Here is a 17500-nt window from a genome sequence, read left to right as displayed (position 1 = left end):
AGCATACGAAACGTCAAGTTTTATAAAAATGCGTTGGAATACAATGTTTATCACCGCTGTTTGTGTTATTTTCCTAATGTACCTGAGAAAGGTCCAGCGTATTTTTCCGCCGATATTCCGAAGGATTCACTGTACATTTTTTGATGTGATTGCGACATTTCTAACCCTCGAGCAAACCCTTGCCGAACGAACCAGGCGATTGTGGCGATCAAGTGATCAAGTGATCAAGACACGAAACGACTTCACGGCCTGCTGACCTCTGCTTGGGCAGAAAAACACAAAGAGTTTCTGGCACCAATCAGAATTCAGAATTATCCCGACTGTTTGGAACTGGTCTGGTAAGAACGTGTCCCCAGGGGTCTTCTCACCCTCCTATATTTTTTTTCGTCACCATTTTCTTTCGCCCGTTTAGACTTCTCCTTGCCTCCGCGATCTGCCCCTGGGTCTGCGCTAGGATGGCCCAACACGAATGGCTTTTATGGTATTGCGGCTGTATGGCTTTCCTTCAACTTTCTTTGCTTCCACGAAAAATCGCCTCAACGCACTGGCCATGTACAGTTCCGGCGACTCCGTGTTTTCAAGAGTGTTTTGGAACCTCTTTTCTTTTCTCCAGGAGAAAAAGTTGATGCAAATTATATACCGTAGTAGCTTGGTAAATAGACTTTGTCACAAAGAAAACTTAATTCAAAGACGTTGAGAGCATATTTTGTGGACTATTTCTTGTTGCCTGCATTGTCAACCAGCTTTGTAATTTCTCTATAACTGGCTTCTGCAAAACGAATTTTTGTGTCTTTCATGACCAGAAGTTTAGCTTGAATGTTTGCACGTTTCCTGGTTTTCTTTCGTAGAAATAAAATGAGAGGACGGATATCAAATCGGACGACGGATATTCTCTGATAACCATCGTCCGATTTGTATCACGTGGTTAGTTTTATCCAATGAGATCCCGCAAAAATTAATCGGTGGGTTATAGTCACTAATACTCTACTTGCTGGGAAAATTTTTTGGCCATGTGTTTTTTTGAATTGTGCAAGTATAGGCATTCCTCGTTTCTTAATTTGATGTTTATATTTGAATATGAATATTTCTCTCATCAAAAGAAATCTTTCTTCGAGTTTGAAGACACGGTTTACAAGGTTCGCAGTGATTTCAAAGGTGGGAAAAACCCCTTTAGTAATTTTGTCAAAGTATAAATATGTGCAGTGTAACTACTGATTATCCTTTTTAACTGTCACAGTACCTATTATTGTCTTATCTGATCTCCCCGACGTTGTGTGGAAGTATAATCGAAAGCGGCCCTCTGATGGGTTCCAAGCTGAGTTATATGTTATCTCTGCATACTTCCCGGTCACTTTAACTGTGGTTCCATTCATTTTACCACAGTACAATTTACTTGAACCACTCCTCTCGTCAGAAATTTTTAAATAATCAGCCCTGTTGAAGAAATAAATATACGTGTGGTAGCGATAAATCGTCTTGAACTCTTAAGTGGGAGGGGGGTGCGGAGTGTTATCGAGGGTTTCGTGCAGGGATTCTTCCTTGCTTTTTGGATGATCGATTTTGATTTTGATTTTGATGGTGTATGGTGTTCGTCTTCTTCGTTAAACTGGCAACAAATTCATGAGCAGCTGGCACAAAGTAAAAAGCTCCTTTTTTTGCTTTCCTTTCTTATCCGCAGATCAAATAATGCTATGACTTTCATATATTTTCCACAATTCGTGCCTTAATTTTTGTTATATATATATATATATATATATATATGTTGAAAAATACAATGATGCCATGCCTCGTATAATATTAAATAACTTATGAAAACTTCTTAAGGCAAATTGATTATAATGAACGTCAAACGTTTCGCCGGTTAGGGCGTGTACATAATTGAATGTACACACTGTCATTTAGTTTACATAGGAGAAACGAGTAGAACTGTTGGGTCCAGAATCAAGGAACACATACGGATGAAAAAACAAACTATTTATCAGCATCTTGTTAGTCATACCAATACGCCAATGCTTAAAGACATCTCATGGGACATTCTACATAACAACATTCCACAACATCAGACACGCAAGATCATTGAAGCGCTCGAAATCAGAAAGAAAAACACTGAAACCGTCATGAATGGTTGTATTGGACGTGTCCTGACCATACACTAGCAGGCTTAATGAACCTGATCAAAGACCATTGTTCTTTACTTGTTATATATTCTGTCTTGTAAAATAACTTATCAGTCACTGATGAAGCCCTAACCGGCGAAACGTTTGACGTTCATTATAATCAATTTGCCTTAAGAAGTTTTCATAAGTTATTTAATATATATATATATATATATATATATATATATATATATATATATATATATATATATATTGCATTCCTTTTTTTCTTAATATGTGGATTTTTTCCATTTACATTGCGCATTTTTCTTTCTGTATCATTTTAATTTCATTAGTATAATAAAATTCACTGCCCATGCTTTCTTTCTTCAATCCGGCAGCAGGTCATTTCAGTAGTTGGGCACTCCTCAGATTTCGTGTCTCATGAATCAGCAGACCTGCAAACCCTCTAACTACAAACTGCCCTGCGTCAACTTCATACTTACTTGCGTGATCCTTTGCACTCAAGAGAAGACCCGAAGTAAAAGTCGTCAATGCTGATTATCAATGATCTGCCTTTTGGTATTGGAACCCAATAAATACATTTGCGCTCCATGTATCCCTCTTTCGAGAATGTTAGCGAATTATTCACCACTGGATCACAGTCTATGGAAGGTTACAGTATTTACAGTCAGACTCCAGTAAAAAACGGAGGAGCTTACATTGTATAACACCATCTCGTATGTAAGAACATACGAGACGGTCTTTCTTTGCCAGAAATCATAACTGATATTGCACAGACTGATAAAACAGCATTTATCTGGTGTATAGCGCTACCTATCTTTTGAACAACCGGAGCCTGGTGTAAGCAGACAATGCTTTGTTACCTTTGTTGTCCGCCTGAGAACTTTGAATAAGAAAAAGGCACAAGGGGGCTGTACTTATTTCTCATTTAACAAACTACACAAATGCAAGCAAAAGGCTCGTTCTCTTTTAAGTTGCAAGTTAAAAGTGTTGTATTTTGGTGTCCACAAAATCTTGTCAATATGATTAAAAAGTAAGTGTTGCCACTCTTCACGAGTAAAGTTCCCTCCTATGGAAGCCATGTTACTAAGCTGCCTCATAAAAATGATAGCAAAGTTACTAGATTGGAATGAGCGAGAGGATCACGATCAGCAAACATAACAGATAGTATGGTTTTGAAAAGCGTCTTCTAAGTTAGTGGACGGCAGTTGAAGCAAAGCGAGTTTCCATTCAGGGCAGATGTCTTTTCCCGTCTCGCTCACTAGCCCATGTCAAACAAAAGCCATCCGCTAACTGGGAAGAAGAATGTAAAATACAGGTGTAACAATATTCTGTTTGTGTACCTTGACCAAAGGCGTGATTGTTCCCTTTCCATACAAGCAGGAACAGCAAGAAAAAAAATTGTTTTCCAAACACAAGCACTTGCATGTCTGGGGCAACGCTTGATCTTTGCATATAATTCTTCTTCCCTGTACAAAAAGATCACAAACACAGTAATTGTGAAGCGAAGCATTTATTTTACGAGGATAGAACTTAATAGCCATTGGCTGACGAACTTGGAGCCCTCAATCAGATCAGACAACAACACCGGGAGCTCCATGTCCTGCTCTTTTCGATCACTATGTGGCAACTTCAACATCTCACAGGGTTTGTCAGATGGGGCCTAGGGATTATAGTCCTTATCTGAGAAGACTTGAAGAGTCTAACCATTTCTAATAACAAAGTTATTATAAGACCAGGAGTGTTGGTCCAGCCGGAGTCGAGCTCACACGCATGAAGAAAAGAACCTTTGTTTCGACAGCCAATAGATCTCTGGCTGCAACATTAATGACAATAGGTGACGTAACGGTGAGTATCGCTATAGTACACAACCCCACCCAAACTAGCCCCACACAATTCAAGCTCGCAGCAGCTGTTGTTTATTTTCAATGATTTCAAGACTACTGTTCGGCTTTCCACACGAGGACAGAGAAATCTCACAGCTTTCCGAAAATATTGTTTTCTAAACTTGTTGCAATATGCTTCTATTCATGTCCATTTGAAATTATGGCTGCTGGCTTAATTGACATGAATAGCTGACACCAGTTTGCTCTATAATTTGCATAAAGCATAGTACATGCAAATACAAGTAGATAAAAAATTCAAACATTTTATTTTCTTTCACGTAATTACGCACTTTACAGTCGAGTATATGGAAAATCTCATTTTATTTGCTTTACACAGTGGAGAAATTTACTTTGAATGCAGTTCTATAAGAACTGCAGAAATCTATAGCATTTCTACTACTGGTGATCATGAAAAGAATATGTCATAATTCAATCAGTATAGAGGTTTTGCACGACAGCCATGTTGCATGGCAGGAACAATGAAAATGTTTTGCGTTAGAAAGAACATTTGTTCCCATAGGAGAAAGAATCTACTGTCCCTGCCATGCAACATGGCTGCCGTGAAAAAACTTCTGATGACAACATGTTTGTGGCTCACACAGATTACGTTTCAAAGAACTTATTGAAATTCTTGTTTATGTTATCCAATGATGTCACGAATAAGTTACGAGAGGTAGTATAAGATATAATTATCATTCTGACTACTCTATGCGATGAAGGTTTTTCTTTCTTGGCGTGAAATTAAAAAAAAAACAATAAAAATTTCTGGTTATGTTCTCCATTGATGTCAGGAATGAAATGAAACATAGAAAGTGATCTTTATGTAACAGTCTTAGTAACATTCAGCCAAATACGCAATCATAGAATAGGTACCTTTGCAGCAAATGAATGGCCATGTCATGCAGAGTAAATCTTTACACCGAGGCGAATAAACCATTAAGACTTTTAAAGAGACTTTTAGTTAAAATAACGCCTTTACGGCAAACTAAAGAAACCATTGCATTATATCAACTGTATATTTTGCCTTTGTTTCTTTTTTGTTTTCTTAAAGGAAGTTTTTGAAGACCATTCGGCTTGAATAGACAAACTGAAACACTTCCAAGAGTCTAAAGACAGTACCAACAAACATTAGGTTTGTTTATTTCGTCTTACAGAAGGTAACGCCGTAAAATCTAGTATCCTAAAATACCTTTAATATATATATGGCACAAACGTGTACAGTAGGTATTGTGAAAATATTATTATAAAGATTTTAAAACATATATTGAGAGTATTACAGACCGATTTAAACAATTTTCTGAACTTTTCATCCCCAATTCCTTTTTTTTTGTCGAACATTACCATGAGGGTATTGCATCAGCTGGTTATACTTTCCCTGTTGGGATTATTTTCATTTAGTTGTTTGGCTTTTAAGCCACACATTTCCTTCTAAAGCGTCTTTCTCGTAAGAATGTCTATGTTCAGTCATAATTGTCTATAACATTAATATTATTATTATTATTATTATTATTATTATTATTATTATTATTATGCTTAAACGTAAATCGTCTTTACAAGGTTGTTTTTTTCAGCATCATCCTTTTTGAAAATGTAAGATTAATTTGCAAAGGACAGCAATTGTAGTAAACATGAAAAGAACCCTGAATAAACTTTTAGTATTTTAGAGAAAATGTTTAATATGGCGAATTAACTAACTCACCGCAACCAGAACTGAAAACTGTACGTGTCACTTCCAATATCTTATCTTAAAATGGCGTCAGCGAAATACCGACGAAACTAAATTCATTTATAATATTAAGAATATAATTAGATAAGAAATAAACAATTACCTACCCGAAATATAAGGTTTGATTTGATAAAACAAGCGCAGCTTCAGTTCACAAGATAAACTGCAACGATAAAGCTGGAAACAGCCTTTTCCCCTTTTTCTCTTATTGGAGTTTGAAGAGAATTACAGATGCCGACCCTCATCAATAATTTATATTATAACAAAGCAAAAGTAAAGCGCACTCTCTCATTGGTCAATTACCACCATTTACTAATTTCCCATGAGTAAAATGGTTGTGACGAAAACACTGACATGTGCGCTGCGAAAAAGTGCTTTTTCCTCTTACTACAATAATGACTGACCAGTCTAGGAAATGCTAAAATTTCTTTGCAGCTTTGTCAACAAAGACATGTTTTAACCCGTTCGCGGGTGTTTCACACGAATCACCGACTAAGCGACTTGCAAACCTAAGTGAATATCTCTCTTTTCATGCGTCCGCCATGTTTGATTGAAAGCGAGGTTAACCGCGCAAACATTCAAGATGGCTGCCAATGCCAGCAGTGTCTTGCCGATCGAATGGATCAGATTGTTGAAAGATAACTCTGAGTTGACGATGAAAGACGTCGATACTTTTGTTAAGCTCAACAAAGCACCCCAGAGTGGCATTGTTAAAGGCTATAAGTTTTTCTGTGAAGGATTTAGGCAAGATTTCCGCACAGGTCCCTACTTCATTATGCATACACTCCTTTGTTTCAAGAAAACAATAGCGATAACAATAGACGTCCTTTGGGGCTGTGGCGCTTTGTTCTTTCTTTTTAGAGGTTTTTTTCTAAGTCTATATGGACTTAAAAAAAGTCGGTCGAACTTCTGTCTGAAATACGAAAAATCGAACAGTTTTTCCTGCAATTTCGGCACTTTTCCTGCAATTTTACCCATTTTTCAGTTTTAGAATAAGCGCAAGAAGTGGAGTTTCAAGCAATCGTTGTAATAGGGTTCAGATTCGCGAACATAACAAACAAACCAAATAAAAGTACTATCATAAGAAATTTAATGGCTACCTGCTCTTTTTATCGTGAAATTGTTCTTCCTGTCTGCTTAAAAATTCGCCGAGACACTGTAAAGTGTATATTTTCTTCCTTTCCTGTATTTAGGATCACAAACGGTGCATTTAGAGGGATTTTTGCGATTTATCGCTCTTTGTAGACATCGGCAATATGCTCAATGATACTTCCAAGTAAATAGCTTTGGTAGAGATCCATGGATGTTCCCGTACGAGGCATACTTCGTTTCACTCCCCATCATGTCTTTTCAATGCCCTGCTGTGGGCTCGTTTGTCTGGGTCGACGAAGTTTAGGCGATGGTTAACTGCGGTGAGATGATGTTAGCCCTTGGCTTGTAGGCAGTTGTAAACTTTCCGGCCACAGGTAGCTAGGGCTAATATTTTTTCCAGGAAAGTTTACGGTCAGAAAATTAATATGTGTTCTGGCGAATTGAAGGCTATCCATTGCAGTTTTTCCATGAGCATCGCGAAAGAGTCCATCTCCCGATGCGGCACTTTGTCTTTGCCAACTGACTGCGTTTTCACACAGGTTTTGGACACGGAAGACGAAAGTAAATTGTTTTCTTTGCACCACTCTATGCACAACTCTGGAAAGGCTATAAAGCAGGGACAATTTCCAAATGATCAAATCTCCCATTGCTGTGACCCTTTTACTTCGGTAGCCATCTTGAATTTTACGAAGACACAAGTTTGCTTCAAAAGATGGAAAATATGAAACGATTTTAATTGCAATGAACTAGTGCATGAAAGTTTCCCATGAAAGATGCACCAATCAGACTTTCTTTAAGCGTGGTATACTCTTCCACGCAGTGAACTTATAAGTGTGCCGCACTCACGGGGCATGAAGGAAAAGCAGGTCACAGTTCAGCAGCAATACTTGAAAACCTTAAACTATCACAGGGACTAACCTTAAGCCTAAACAGTGCCTTTAGTCGTAATAAGGGTTACGGTTAGCATTATTAAAGGCATGGGTTGTTTCAAGAGTAGTAAAACAGGGATCTCTTAACGGTAACCTACACGTGTAAGTTCGATTGTAGGTGCTCGGCGCGGCACGTGTATATAATTACGTATCATTGTTATGTAAATAGTCAGCCAGAATTCAAAATAAATATCATTTTCAAGGTGTGAATTAGCAACTTGACACGTTAGCTCAGTGGTAAAGAACAGGGACAAGTAATCCAGAGGTTCACAGTGGGTCGGAGTTCAAGGCAAGCTGCGAGTGATATATCATGGGGTAAAATGGTAGAAAAAGCCGAGCGGGATCTGGAAATAAAAACAAGACGAAGGGATGGAAAGGGGAAAGCTGGGACAAAAACGAGTAACGGTGCGGGCGATGAAGGGAAAGAAGGGAGAGAGGGACGGAGAGAAAAAATAAGATCCGTTTTTATTCATCCCGTAAGTACAAATTACCCATGTATATATTCGGTTCTCTTGGGTATACGTATTGTTCTACAAAACAATAGCGCGAATGAATAATTAATTTATTCTGCATGCATAATGAAGTAGGGACCTGTACGGAAATCATTCCAGGATTTATTACAGATTATGAAGGTAAATCGTTCATCTCTGCCGTGTTTGCTGTTATGGGCAAGCTTGCAAAGCCGGGCGTGGAGTTTCTAAGCAGGTACTTACCTACTAGTAGATTGTTCATTAAGTTGGTAAAAGAGAAGAAGATGACACTGTTTTTATCAGAGCAAGAGGTTTCAAGTCGTTAAGGAAAAATGAAGAGCCACACTATTTACGGGTTAGTTGTATGGTTGTTTTTTAGCTGAATGCTAAATTTAAGTAACTTAAGTGCATGGGGCAGTTGACATTTTACTGAATATTGTGAAAGTTCTCAAAGTTAATTCAAATACCCTTGAATTATTCCTTTTTCCTCTATATCTGTATGAACAAGAATGTACACTATTCCTTACAAAATAATAAATTATAGTAAATATTTTTTTCTTAATTTCCTGCTTTGTTGTCTATTGTTACCTTATTTCCAAAATAATGATTATAAGGCTAAAAAACTTCTGTTTCATAAATTTTCAAAGATGTCGTTTTACAATTAGGAAGTGGTGGATCATTCCTGCTCATGTAAGGCTGGGCAGGGAATATGTAACCATAAGGTGTCACTGATATACCAGGCAGCCCATTACAGCCTCCTTAAAATTGATGCTGTCCCAGAGTTACCATCCAACACATCTATGCCACAGGAATGGCACAAGCCCCGTTCAGCTGGAATCCATCCTGAAGCTGTTGATAACCTTATTGTTAGAAAACCCGAATTAAAATCAGAGGGAGGTCCTAAATGTAAGAAGCGTGCCATAGATGGTGTAGAGAGTAATTTGTATAACCCTATACAAAACTACCCCAACCCAGAATTTATAAGGGAATTTCTAGCAAGGGCTAAAACTGACTACAAAGAAACACAGTTTGGTACATTGTTTAGCGAGGGTGAATTAGAGTATGTCGAGTGCACCTATGGCACTGTTCCTAAGGGATGTGTTGTGTCTTATCAACAACCTACTATTAGGGAAAACAGTAAGTTTTTATCCATAGATCTGAGGGATACCCTGCCTGTCCTACCAGCAAAGCTGCTTGATCCCTTATGTAGCCATGTTCTTCCCTTGCTCACAGGCTAATGTACTTGATTCATTAAAGGTATCATTAGAGCGGGCATCCAACATTGAGCGGGAAACCAATCTCAAAATCCATTTTGGCATGAGCTGAGAAAGCGGCGGCTCACTGCCTCAAAATTTAAGCAAATTTGTTCAAGAAAAAGTGATTATGAGGGTCTGGTAACTCAGCTTAAAAAGAAAACTGTTCAAACTGCTGCCATGAAGTATGGCTTTGAACATGAAAGTGAGGCAGCACAGTCATATGTCAACACCAGGTTTGTCAATGTATATCGAACAGGATTTGTTATTAATCCAGGCTGTCCCTTTTCAGGAGCAAGCCCTGATTTTCTTGTCTATGACCCAACATGCAATGAGGTATTTGGATTGTCCCTAGTGTGAGTCATGCAGAGATGCCAAGTATTTAAAGATTGTTAATGGTCAACTCAAACTAAAGAAAACTTATGAGTATTACTTTCAGGTAATGGGGCAGATGGTCATCACCGGACTCAAATGGTGTGACTTCATGGTATTTTGTAAGAATGATTGGCACATTGAAACCATTTACTTTGATGAAGAGTTCAGTTCTTTGTTTTATTACAACTATTATCTTTCATCATTGTAAATGTCACACCACTGATAAAACCTATTTTTTTTTTATAAATGCTTTTATTCAAATTAATTGCTATCATTTTAAAATAGAGGTCCTTTAAAGTTTGATAGCATACAACAGACCGACCATATTTGATTAATTGAAGAGGCTAATGACAGTGGAATTACAGCATCAAATAAATGGTTTTCCTTGACTCTACGAATTGCCCTCTCTACATGGATCCTTAGCTTCGCTATTTTTTGAGTCCTTTCTACATCTTCCTTGGAAAACTGAACCTTTTCACTCAGAAATGATGGAATGTTGAGAGAACAGTTTAAAGGAGATAAAAGGTCTTCTATAGTGAAACCTTTGTCTGCCATAAGCCCATCTTCATCCTCTAACAGCTTTAAAATTCCACACCTTTTCACTATCTCCCTGTCACTTATAGATCCCGTGTAGAGTTTGGAGATGAATGACACTGCACCACTGGGGGTAATACCAACAAGACCTTTGAAGGTGGTTGCACTTTTGTAACTAGAGTAAAACTCAGAATGAAGCACAAGAGAGGAAGGTGTCTGAACCTTCATTTCTGTGCAATCTTGGATCTCACGCAATTTGCTGAAACTATCTTTAATACTACTTGTCATCGTTTTTCTTATCTGTGATCTACTCGTCCATAGTTGTAATCATCCCTTTGTAAAATTATGGAAGTTTGACCAGGTTATATTCATTATACTTACAGTAGAAATTGACACATTGAATCTGACAGCCAAATCTTGATCAAATAAGCCTAGCTTGACCTTAACACAACCACATGAACAGTTGATCTTCTATAGCAAGGGACTGTTTTTTCATGTTTACAAATACTTTGTTAATTATCCCTTCACCAGGCTTTTTAGCCCTGCCACGTTGAACTTGAGACCACGTTCTCATTTTTTCAGCAGATGGTTTTATCACATCTATAAATGACCATAACACATTACTACTTGAAAACCCAGTATAAAACCGGATCATTTCATCATCATACATAAATCGGCAAAGGCCAAACTGACTTATATTGTTCTTCCTATCAAGTTCCTGTTCAAGTCTCTCTGTCTCTTTCCTAGCTGCCTGGAGCATCCCCTCAAGTGACACTTCCTGTCTCACCACACCATAATCATGATCATAAAGATTTGGAGTACTGGTAAATACTGGGTTAGTGACCTTTTATATAAAAACAAAAAATATATATTTCAAAGTTTTCATAGTTCTTAGATGGAGTCCCTCAGTGTGTAACAGCAAAATAATATTAATTCCAAGTGAACAAATAAAAGGGACATGGCAGAGTATACGCAACAGTTACAGCAAGGAGCCCAAACGTGTGAGTACTTTTAAAATATTCACAATCTTTCTTGCAGGAGAAATCCAATCAGAAGTAGACCATCATGTGTTCTCAGCTTCTGAATGAATTACTTTTGCACAAAAGAATGTGAGTGAATAAAAATCTTGGGCTCCTAAGTAAATTAACGATTATCGTTAATTTCTAATTTGCTTTGAATATACTTTCATCGTTAATTTTAGCCTGAGAGCAGACTCTCCGAGGGACTGGGGTTGGAGGTAGAATGAGAGCCTCCAAATTTTGGACGCAAAACAATTAATTTACTTGGTGACGCCACCATTGAAAAGCTCCGCCAACAAGAAAGCCATTTCGCTTCGCAGAGATAAGGTGATCGGAAATATGTGTGAGAAAATCGTAGAATGTTGCAATATTACCGTAACTTAACGCGATGCAATGGTTTCTCTGCTGGAAGGAAAGGAAGCTCTGTCTCTTTTATCCACAGGATTCTGGAAAAGTTTAATTATTCATTTGCTTTTCGTAGCGGTCAAAATACAACGAGGGCGACATCATGCCACCGTGGCAGTTCTCTGTCCTCTACAAAAACCTATCGCTGATCACATTTTGCCATAAGCTTGGGCCTTTCGGCTGCCTCAGTTGCTTATTTAACGATAAAGGAACTCTACACAATTTTAGCAAGTATTCAGTTAAGCCGAAAAGGCGGCTTTCACAAATGATTGCTCGATATCCTTGGTAACTCCGCAATACTTCAATACACTTAAAAACAAAATATTTCAATTTTCAAATTATTGATTTAGTGAAATGCGTATCTGTAATCACAAATACTCGATAAAGCTTCGAAATAAAGTGGTGTAGGTATAAGAATATCTTTTGTATCTCTCGAGAATTAAAGTGTAATGTAGTAGTTGTAATGCCTGTATTCCATTTAAAAAATATAACTCTGCTTCGCTTTACCAAAATGTGACAGCAGTTGTGGTCGACGGGTCTCACACAGTGAACATGCGGACTGGGGAAAGGCATTTCTCTATTACGATTCCCGTTAACGTTGTTTTAAGTTTTTTTGTGCTAAATATTTCCCTGACGAACGAAACACATTTTCCGTGGAGATGGACTTCGACGAATTACCAGTACAGAATATTCAGCTACGCTTTACAGTATCTGCAGTAGTTGTTAAGATTTTGTGGCAAAGGCTTCCTTCCTTTGCAGTATTTGGGAGTTTCTGCTTTCAGCAATTTGAAATACACAACACGCGTGGCTTACTGTTTGTATCAATGTTTACTTCGGGTGCGCGCCGATTGGCTAATTTTTGACAGTTTGCTCAGCCTGACATTCAATATTCAGACAGCTGCGTGCAGGCTCTCTCTCCCGCCTTAATTTAGGACCCTGTGTCCCAGGACCTATGGTAGCAGAGAAAACAAGGGAAAAAATCATATCCATGGATTGGATTTGAACCCGGAGTTTCTACTCTACAGGAATCGCTTCTTTCCCATTTATATCCGCCGCTGAAGAGTAATTAGGCTAAGCTAGATTAATTACGCCAAAGCTTTTGATTTTAAAATGTCGTGAAGTTTGTTAACAGACTTTTCAAGGTGTACTTTAATTAATAGCGGAGCTCCGTGCGCGCGCGGAGCAACATAGTTAGGAAATATGGTAATCCATCGATGTGAGATATTTTGGTTTTATAGCCATGACGTAATCGACCGTCCGTTCGTACGTCCACCCATCCATGTATGCCAACGTGACCAGTATCATGCTAGTTTACAGCATACATTGGATTGCAGGCTCAAACCAGATCTTCATTTCCCACGGCCTGCTCCCGTCTAACCTTGTAGCTCAGTCGGTAGAGCAGCGGTAATCTAACGCGAAGGTCGTGGGTTCAATTTCCACCCTGGCCAGAGTTTCTCTCTATCCTTGTGTGGGCCCATTTTCATTAGTAGGGCTAACGCCCACATGGCTCATATAGGGTAGAAACCTAGCACTTCACATTACACTCAAATCAGTTGATTCTATTCAAATATAAGTGCTTCACGGCCAACGTTTGCAAAAACGTAGTACTTCCTTGTCACCTAAACATAAGCGAGGATTCGTTTTTCTGTGGCTCGACGCGGCTACACGACCATATTAAGTCAACTATAGTTCTTACACAATCAACGCTTTTCGTGTTCAGGTGTTCAACGGTTTGGAAAATGTTTTCTTTCTGCATTTTTCACTGGTTTCAATCCAGTTTGACATATCATGATGGCTGTGTTCCACACTGGCGGCTACACCAGTTATTCAAGTCAAGCATCGGAGGGATATAAACTTAAAGCTGAGTGTTTATTTTTAATCTGCTTAGAGCTGCTTTTTTCTCAGCTGTATTGCAATTTTTGGCTCATCTTTAGAAGCTCTGATAAGGTTACATGACGCCTGGAGGACCTATGACTAAAACAGAAACGAAAGGAGAGCGAAAGAGAACGACAACGACGAAACAGAATACCAGTAATACCTCATACTTAGTGCAAGAAGTTACACCACAAGTTCTTTCCTTGGGCACCAAACCGTTTGTTATTTTCAAAAAGTGGTTTAATCGGTTTTTCCTTTGTCAACTGGAATTAAATAACAATGATCTGTACTCTTTTGGGCGTAAAGAAAAAGTTGATTTGTTTGCTTGTTTTGCTCTAAAATAAGATCGAACAACTTGAGTGCTTTTTAATCCGTTTGCCCAACTGGTTTTCGATGTGCCTCGACAGTGACAAGAAAATTTTGCCCTTATGTTATAAACACGTAATCGCGATGAGTTGTCGTAAAATTAGGGGAAAATTTCACTAACTTGTATTTTCAGAAGTTTGTTTAAAGCACCTAAACGTTATTTAAGTGTTTGAAGTTCGCCCTTTCTTGGTTGCATTTTGCCGATTCTTATAACAAGCCAACCTGGCGTGTTCCAATGAAATACATCAAATGTGAATGATCTCCTTTTTAGAGATAAAGTGGAATAAAGTACATCAGTAAAACTCTTCTTTGATCTTGAACTGACAAAGTTCCCTTTTATGGCTTCTAATTTTAGCGTGATTCCTATTCGCTGGCTATTAACAGTTGACTCTCAAATGGTTTTTTCCTTTCAGTTCCATTTGCACGCGGAGGGTGTGCTTGTTTTCTTTTAAAACTCATGCGGTGCAAGAAAAATTCATTGCTAAACTGGTGAATTCCAAAGTAAATTTCATTCGAAAAACCGATATCGTACTAATCGCTTCGTGATTCATGCGATATCGGTTTTCTTTTGGTCGAGGGTAACTAGTCGAGGGTCGAGGGTAACTAGTCGAGGGTCGAGGGTAAATGGTCGAGGGTCGAAAATTTATTCGAAATTATTTTCAAATTATTTCTTAACTTCGTCTAGTATAAAAACGGGACGCCCTAACTTGGACGCATTTAGCCCTGAGTCCTTTGTTAATGTGCACTTCGTTCCTTCCTTGCTCTCTTGGTCGACAAGACAAACATGCCATGCGCCTAGCTTAAATCTTGTTCCTCTTCCATCGGCAGAAAATGCTGATTTCTAGACTGATTTCTGTCACAAAAAAATATTTGCATCTGTCCTTCCAGGCGACGTCGAGACATAAATTTGAGAAGCTGCAATTCCGCCACGTTTATTTGCTCATATATTCGCGAGTTAACGTTTTTTTGGTGCCGAGTTTGCTCGCGCCCAGTGCCTTCCGATAATAGAACCTAGTCATTTTTGTAGAAAAATCTTGTTTTTGTCCGTTTGTTTGTCTACTTTTATGCGTCCCAGACGGCTCTAACGTCTCAGACGTCAAATGCGTCTTGACGACTTTAACGTCTCTAGCATAAAAACGGCCATTCTTAGCTTTATGTGTCCACAAGATTCGAATGTAGCCGGCTAGGCTAGCTACATTGTCTGGGCGTGTTGCTTTGATTGAGAGCACGCCGGAGAGTCCGTGGGAATGTACAAGTTTTTGACAAACAAAAATATGACCCAAATGCGGTAAAAACAAGCCCCGGAAACTCGAGTAAACACGAGCCTGTGAACTTTTAAGTAGACGAAGTTAAGAAATAATTTGAAAATAATTTTGAATAAATTTTCGACCCTCGACCCTCGACCCTCGACCCTCGACCCTCGACTAGTTACCCTCGACTCTCGACTCTCGACCCTCGACCAAAAGGCAAACTCGAGCATGGCTGTTCCCTAGAGACAGCGTAACCCTAAAAAGCACGTGAAGACAATGACAATGAAGCACGGTTGAATACAACCCTTGGTGCATCAATTGGAAAACAATGAGGCAAGTTTAAAAGTAACCCAAATTTTTGAAACCCAAAGCAACGTAAGCACAATGTAGCGAAACCCAAATGACGTCATTTGAAGACTACCTGTCAAATCTGGTCTGAAGTAGTGCATACTACCATTGCTGTGACCTGGAACACAGTTAAGAAATTCCAAATCTGTCATTATCGCCACATTAAAAGGTGAAGTTTATTATCAAAGCCACGTAAATTTCTTGTAAAAGAACAAAATAGAGAAGCAAATAAATAAACTACACCATTTAAACAGGGAAAGAATGTCCTCTTTCTTCATATCTTGCCACTTTTGTTCCTCCCACTTCTTGCGGAGGGAACAGGATCGGATTCAGAAGGGGAACTTAAAGCAAGACAGCTTCCAAAGTTTAACAAGAAAAGAACGTTCCTAAAAATTTAGATTCATTCTCTTCTTGCCGTAATTATTTTCACCATGAAATGCAACCACGGTTTTTTTTTTGTAGCGAGTGCAATTTAAATTAGTTTACAACAACTCTTTTGTTTCTGCTACAGTATGTATGTCTGGTTATTCTAGGTTGGCAAACGCTACTTGTGAGCCACTCAATAAAGATAAAAAATCTCGAACTTAGCATTTATCCCTAAGACACGTATTTGGACGGTTCCATCGGCACAAAGCAAATTATATTTTCTGGAAGAGACATGAAATTCCTAGTACGGGAATCTGAATGGGGCTGAAGGAGCTTTCAGCAATATCATCGATTGTCAAAACCAGAAGTTCATGACCTTGAAGCGTGTAACTCTTCAACTCTTTTCCATGGAACAAAGCTGGCGTTTTTAGGACATCAATTTTATTCCCAAATATGGACAAAAATAAGATCAAAACTGCACGCGTGGGAAAATGCACGAACTACATTACATCCAAATAAGGAACATTTTAAACTCAAAAGCGATGCTTAGTTATTGGTAAAAAATTACTGGAGAAAATGCAGTTAATAGCACTTTTACACTTCATGTTGTCAGCACGGTTTTAAAATCTAGGATGTGCAGCAGAGCTTAAAAATTTTCTTTGTTGTAGGAAAACTTGACACCATCTCTATCGTTACTGTGATCATTGGCTGCTTTGTGGAGGTCATGTGATAGGCCCTGAGGTCCACAAAAAAACACACCAATGTGTGTTCTGCAATAAAAGAGAAAATTAAGTGAAAGCTTTAGGCTGGGTTCACAAGGCAATGTATCTCGCTATTTGTCCCGCAATTTCGTCGCGGGACAAATTCTTCACATTACAGGTCCAACTGTTTCACAACCTTTTCCCCGGTCAGCCAAAATTCCTAAGTTCGAGCTTTGCGTTGTTGTCATTGTAAAAATATATGCCCACTTCCCATTATAAATATAAAACTTCCATATCATTCGTTAGTAGAGAATGCTTGGTAGTCATGTCGCTGGAGTTCCTAGGTTTAACTCAATTCCAGACCTGACCAAACCAACAGACCAAACCAAAGTCTCGGTCTCACGACGAGCTCTAGTAGGTCAAGGTTAAACTGCTATAGCCAACTGGCCTGCCTCCGCCAATCAGAACTCTTGAAAACTGGTTGTGCTTCAATTCAATCAGGTACTTCATTAGCCCTTAGAACCCCTGACGGATGGGACCGTTCAATTACGGCCTACAAGTTAGTGACGTTGAAGAAAAAGACTTTTAACTCAAAAGGATTAACTTGGTAAAAATGCAAAAAAACTGTAGCGAGGAGGTGATACGCACTTAAGGCTCTTCCCAAAACATTGAGTGCATCGGGACACAGTTGTTCCAGTTGTAGATAGTGCAAGACTATGCAGCAGATAAACGCAGTCAAAAGAAATTGATTTAACCTCTGGATGGAATTTTATTCGGGAAAATAG

General features: G+C 38.6%; 2 protein-coding genes and 1 pseudogene across 2 annotated transcripts in view; all 3 read right to left on the bottom strand.

The window, feature by feature from the left end:
- LOC138033181 (CUB and peptidase domain-containing protein 2-like) overlaps positions 1-5891 on the bottom strand; it is a 50177-nt gene extending 44286 nt beyond the window's left edge. Inside the window, exons 1-4 of the mRNA XM_068880945.1 lie at positions 5840-5891; positions 3464-3589; positions 2603-2762; positions 1241-1434 (exon numbers count right to left, since the gene is read on the bottom strand). Of these exons, the coding sequence (XP_068737046.1) occupies positions 1241-1434; positions 2603-2762; positions 3464-3575 (466 nt within the window). The 5' untranslated portion in view covers positions 3576-3589; positions 5840-5891. The remainder of the gene's footprint in view (positions 1-1240; positions 1435-2602; positions 2763-3463; positions 3590-5839) is intronic.
- Positions 5892-10127: 4236 nt separating this feature from the next.
- LOC138031547 (uncharacterized) lies at positions 10128-10673 on the bottom strand. Its single transcript, XM_068879225.1, has one exon. It carries the CDS (start codon positions 10671-10673, stop codon positions 10128-10130), a length of 546 nt encoding a protein of 181 aa, XP_068735326.1.
- Positions 10674-15799: 5126 nt separating this feature from the next.
- Positions 15800-17500, bottom strand: part of LOC138033186 (cytochrome b-245 heavy chain-like) — a 42968-nt pseudogene continuing 41267 nt past the window's right edge.

This window comes from Montipora capricornis, chromosome 14 (genome assembly GCF_036669925.1).
Source record: "Montipora capricornis isolate CH-2021 chromosome 14, ASM3666992v2, whole genome shotgun sequence".
Taxonomy (NCBI): Eukaryota; Metazoa; Cnidaria; class Anthozoa; order Scleractinia; family Acroporidae; genus Montipora; species Montipora capricornis.
This window is presented reverse-complemented; position numbering and strand designations above follow the sequence as displayed.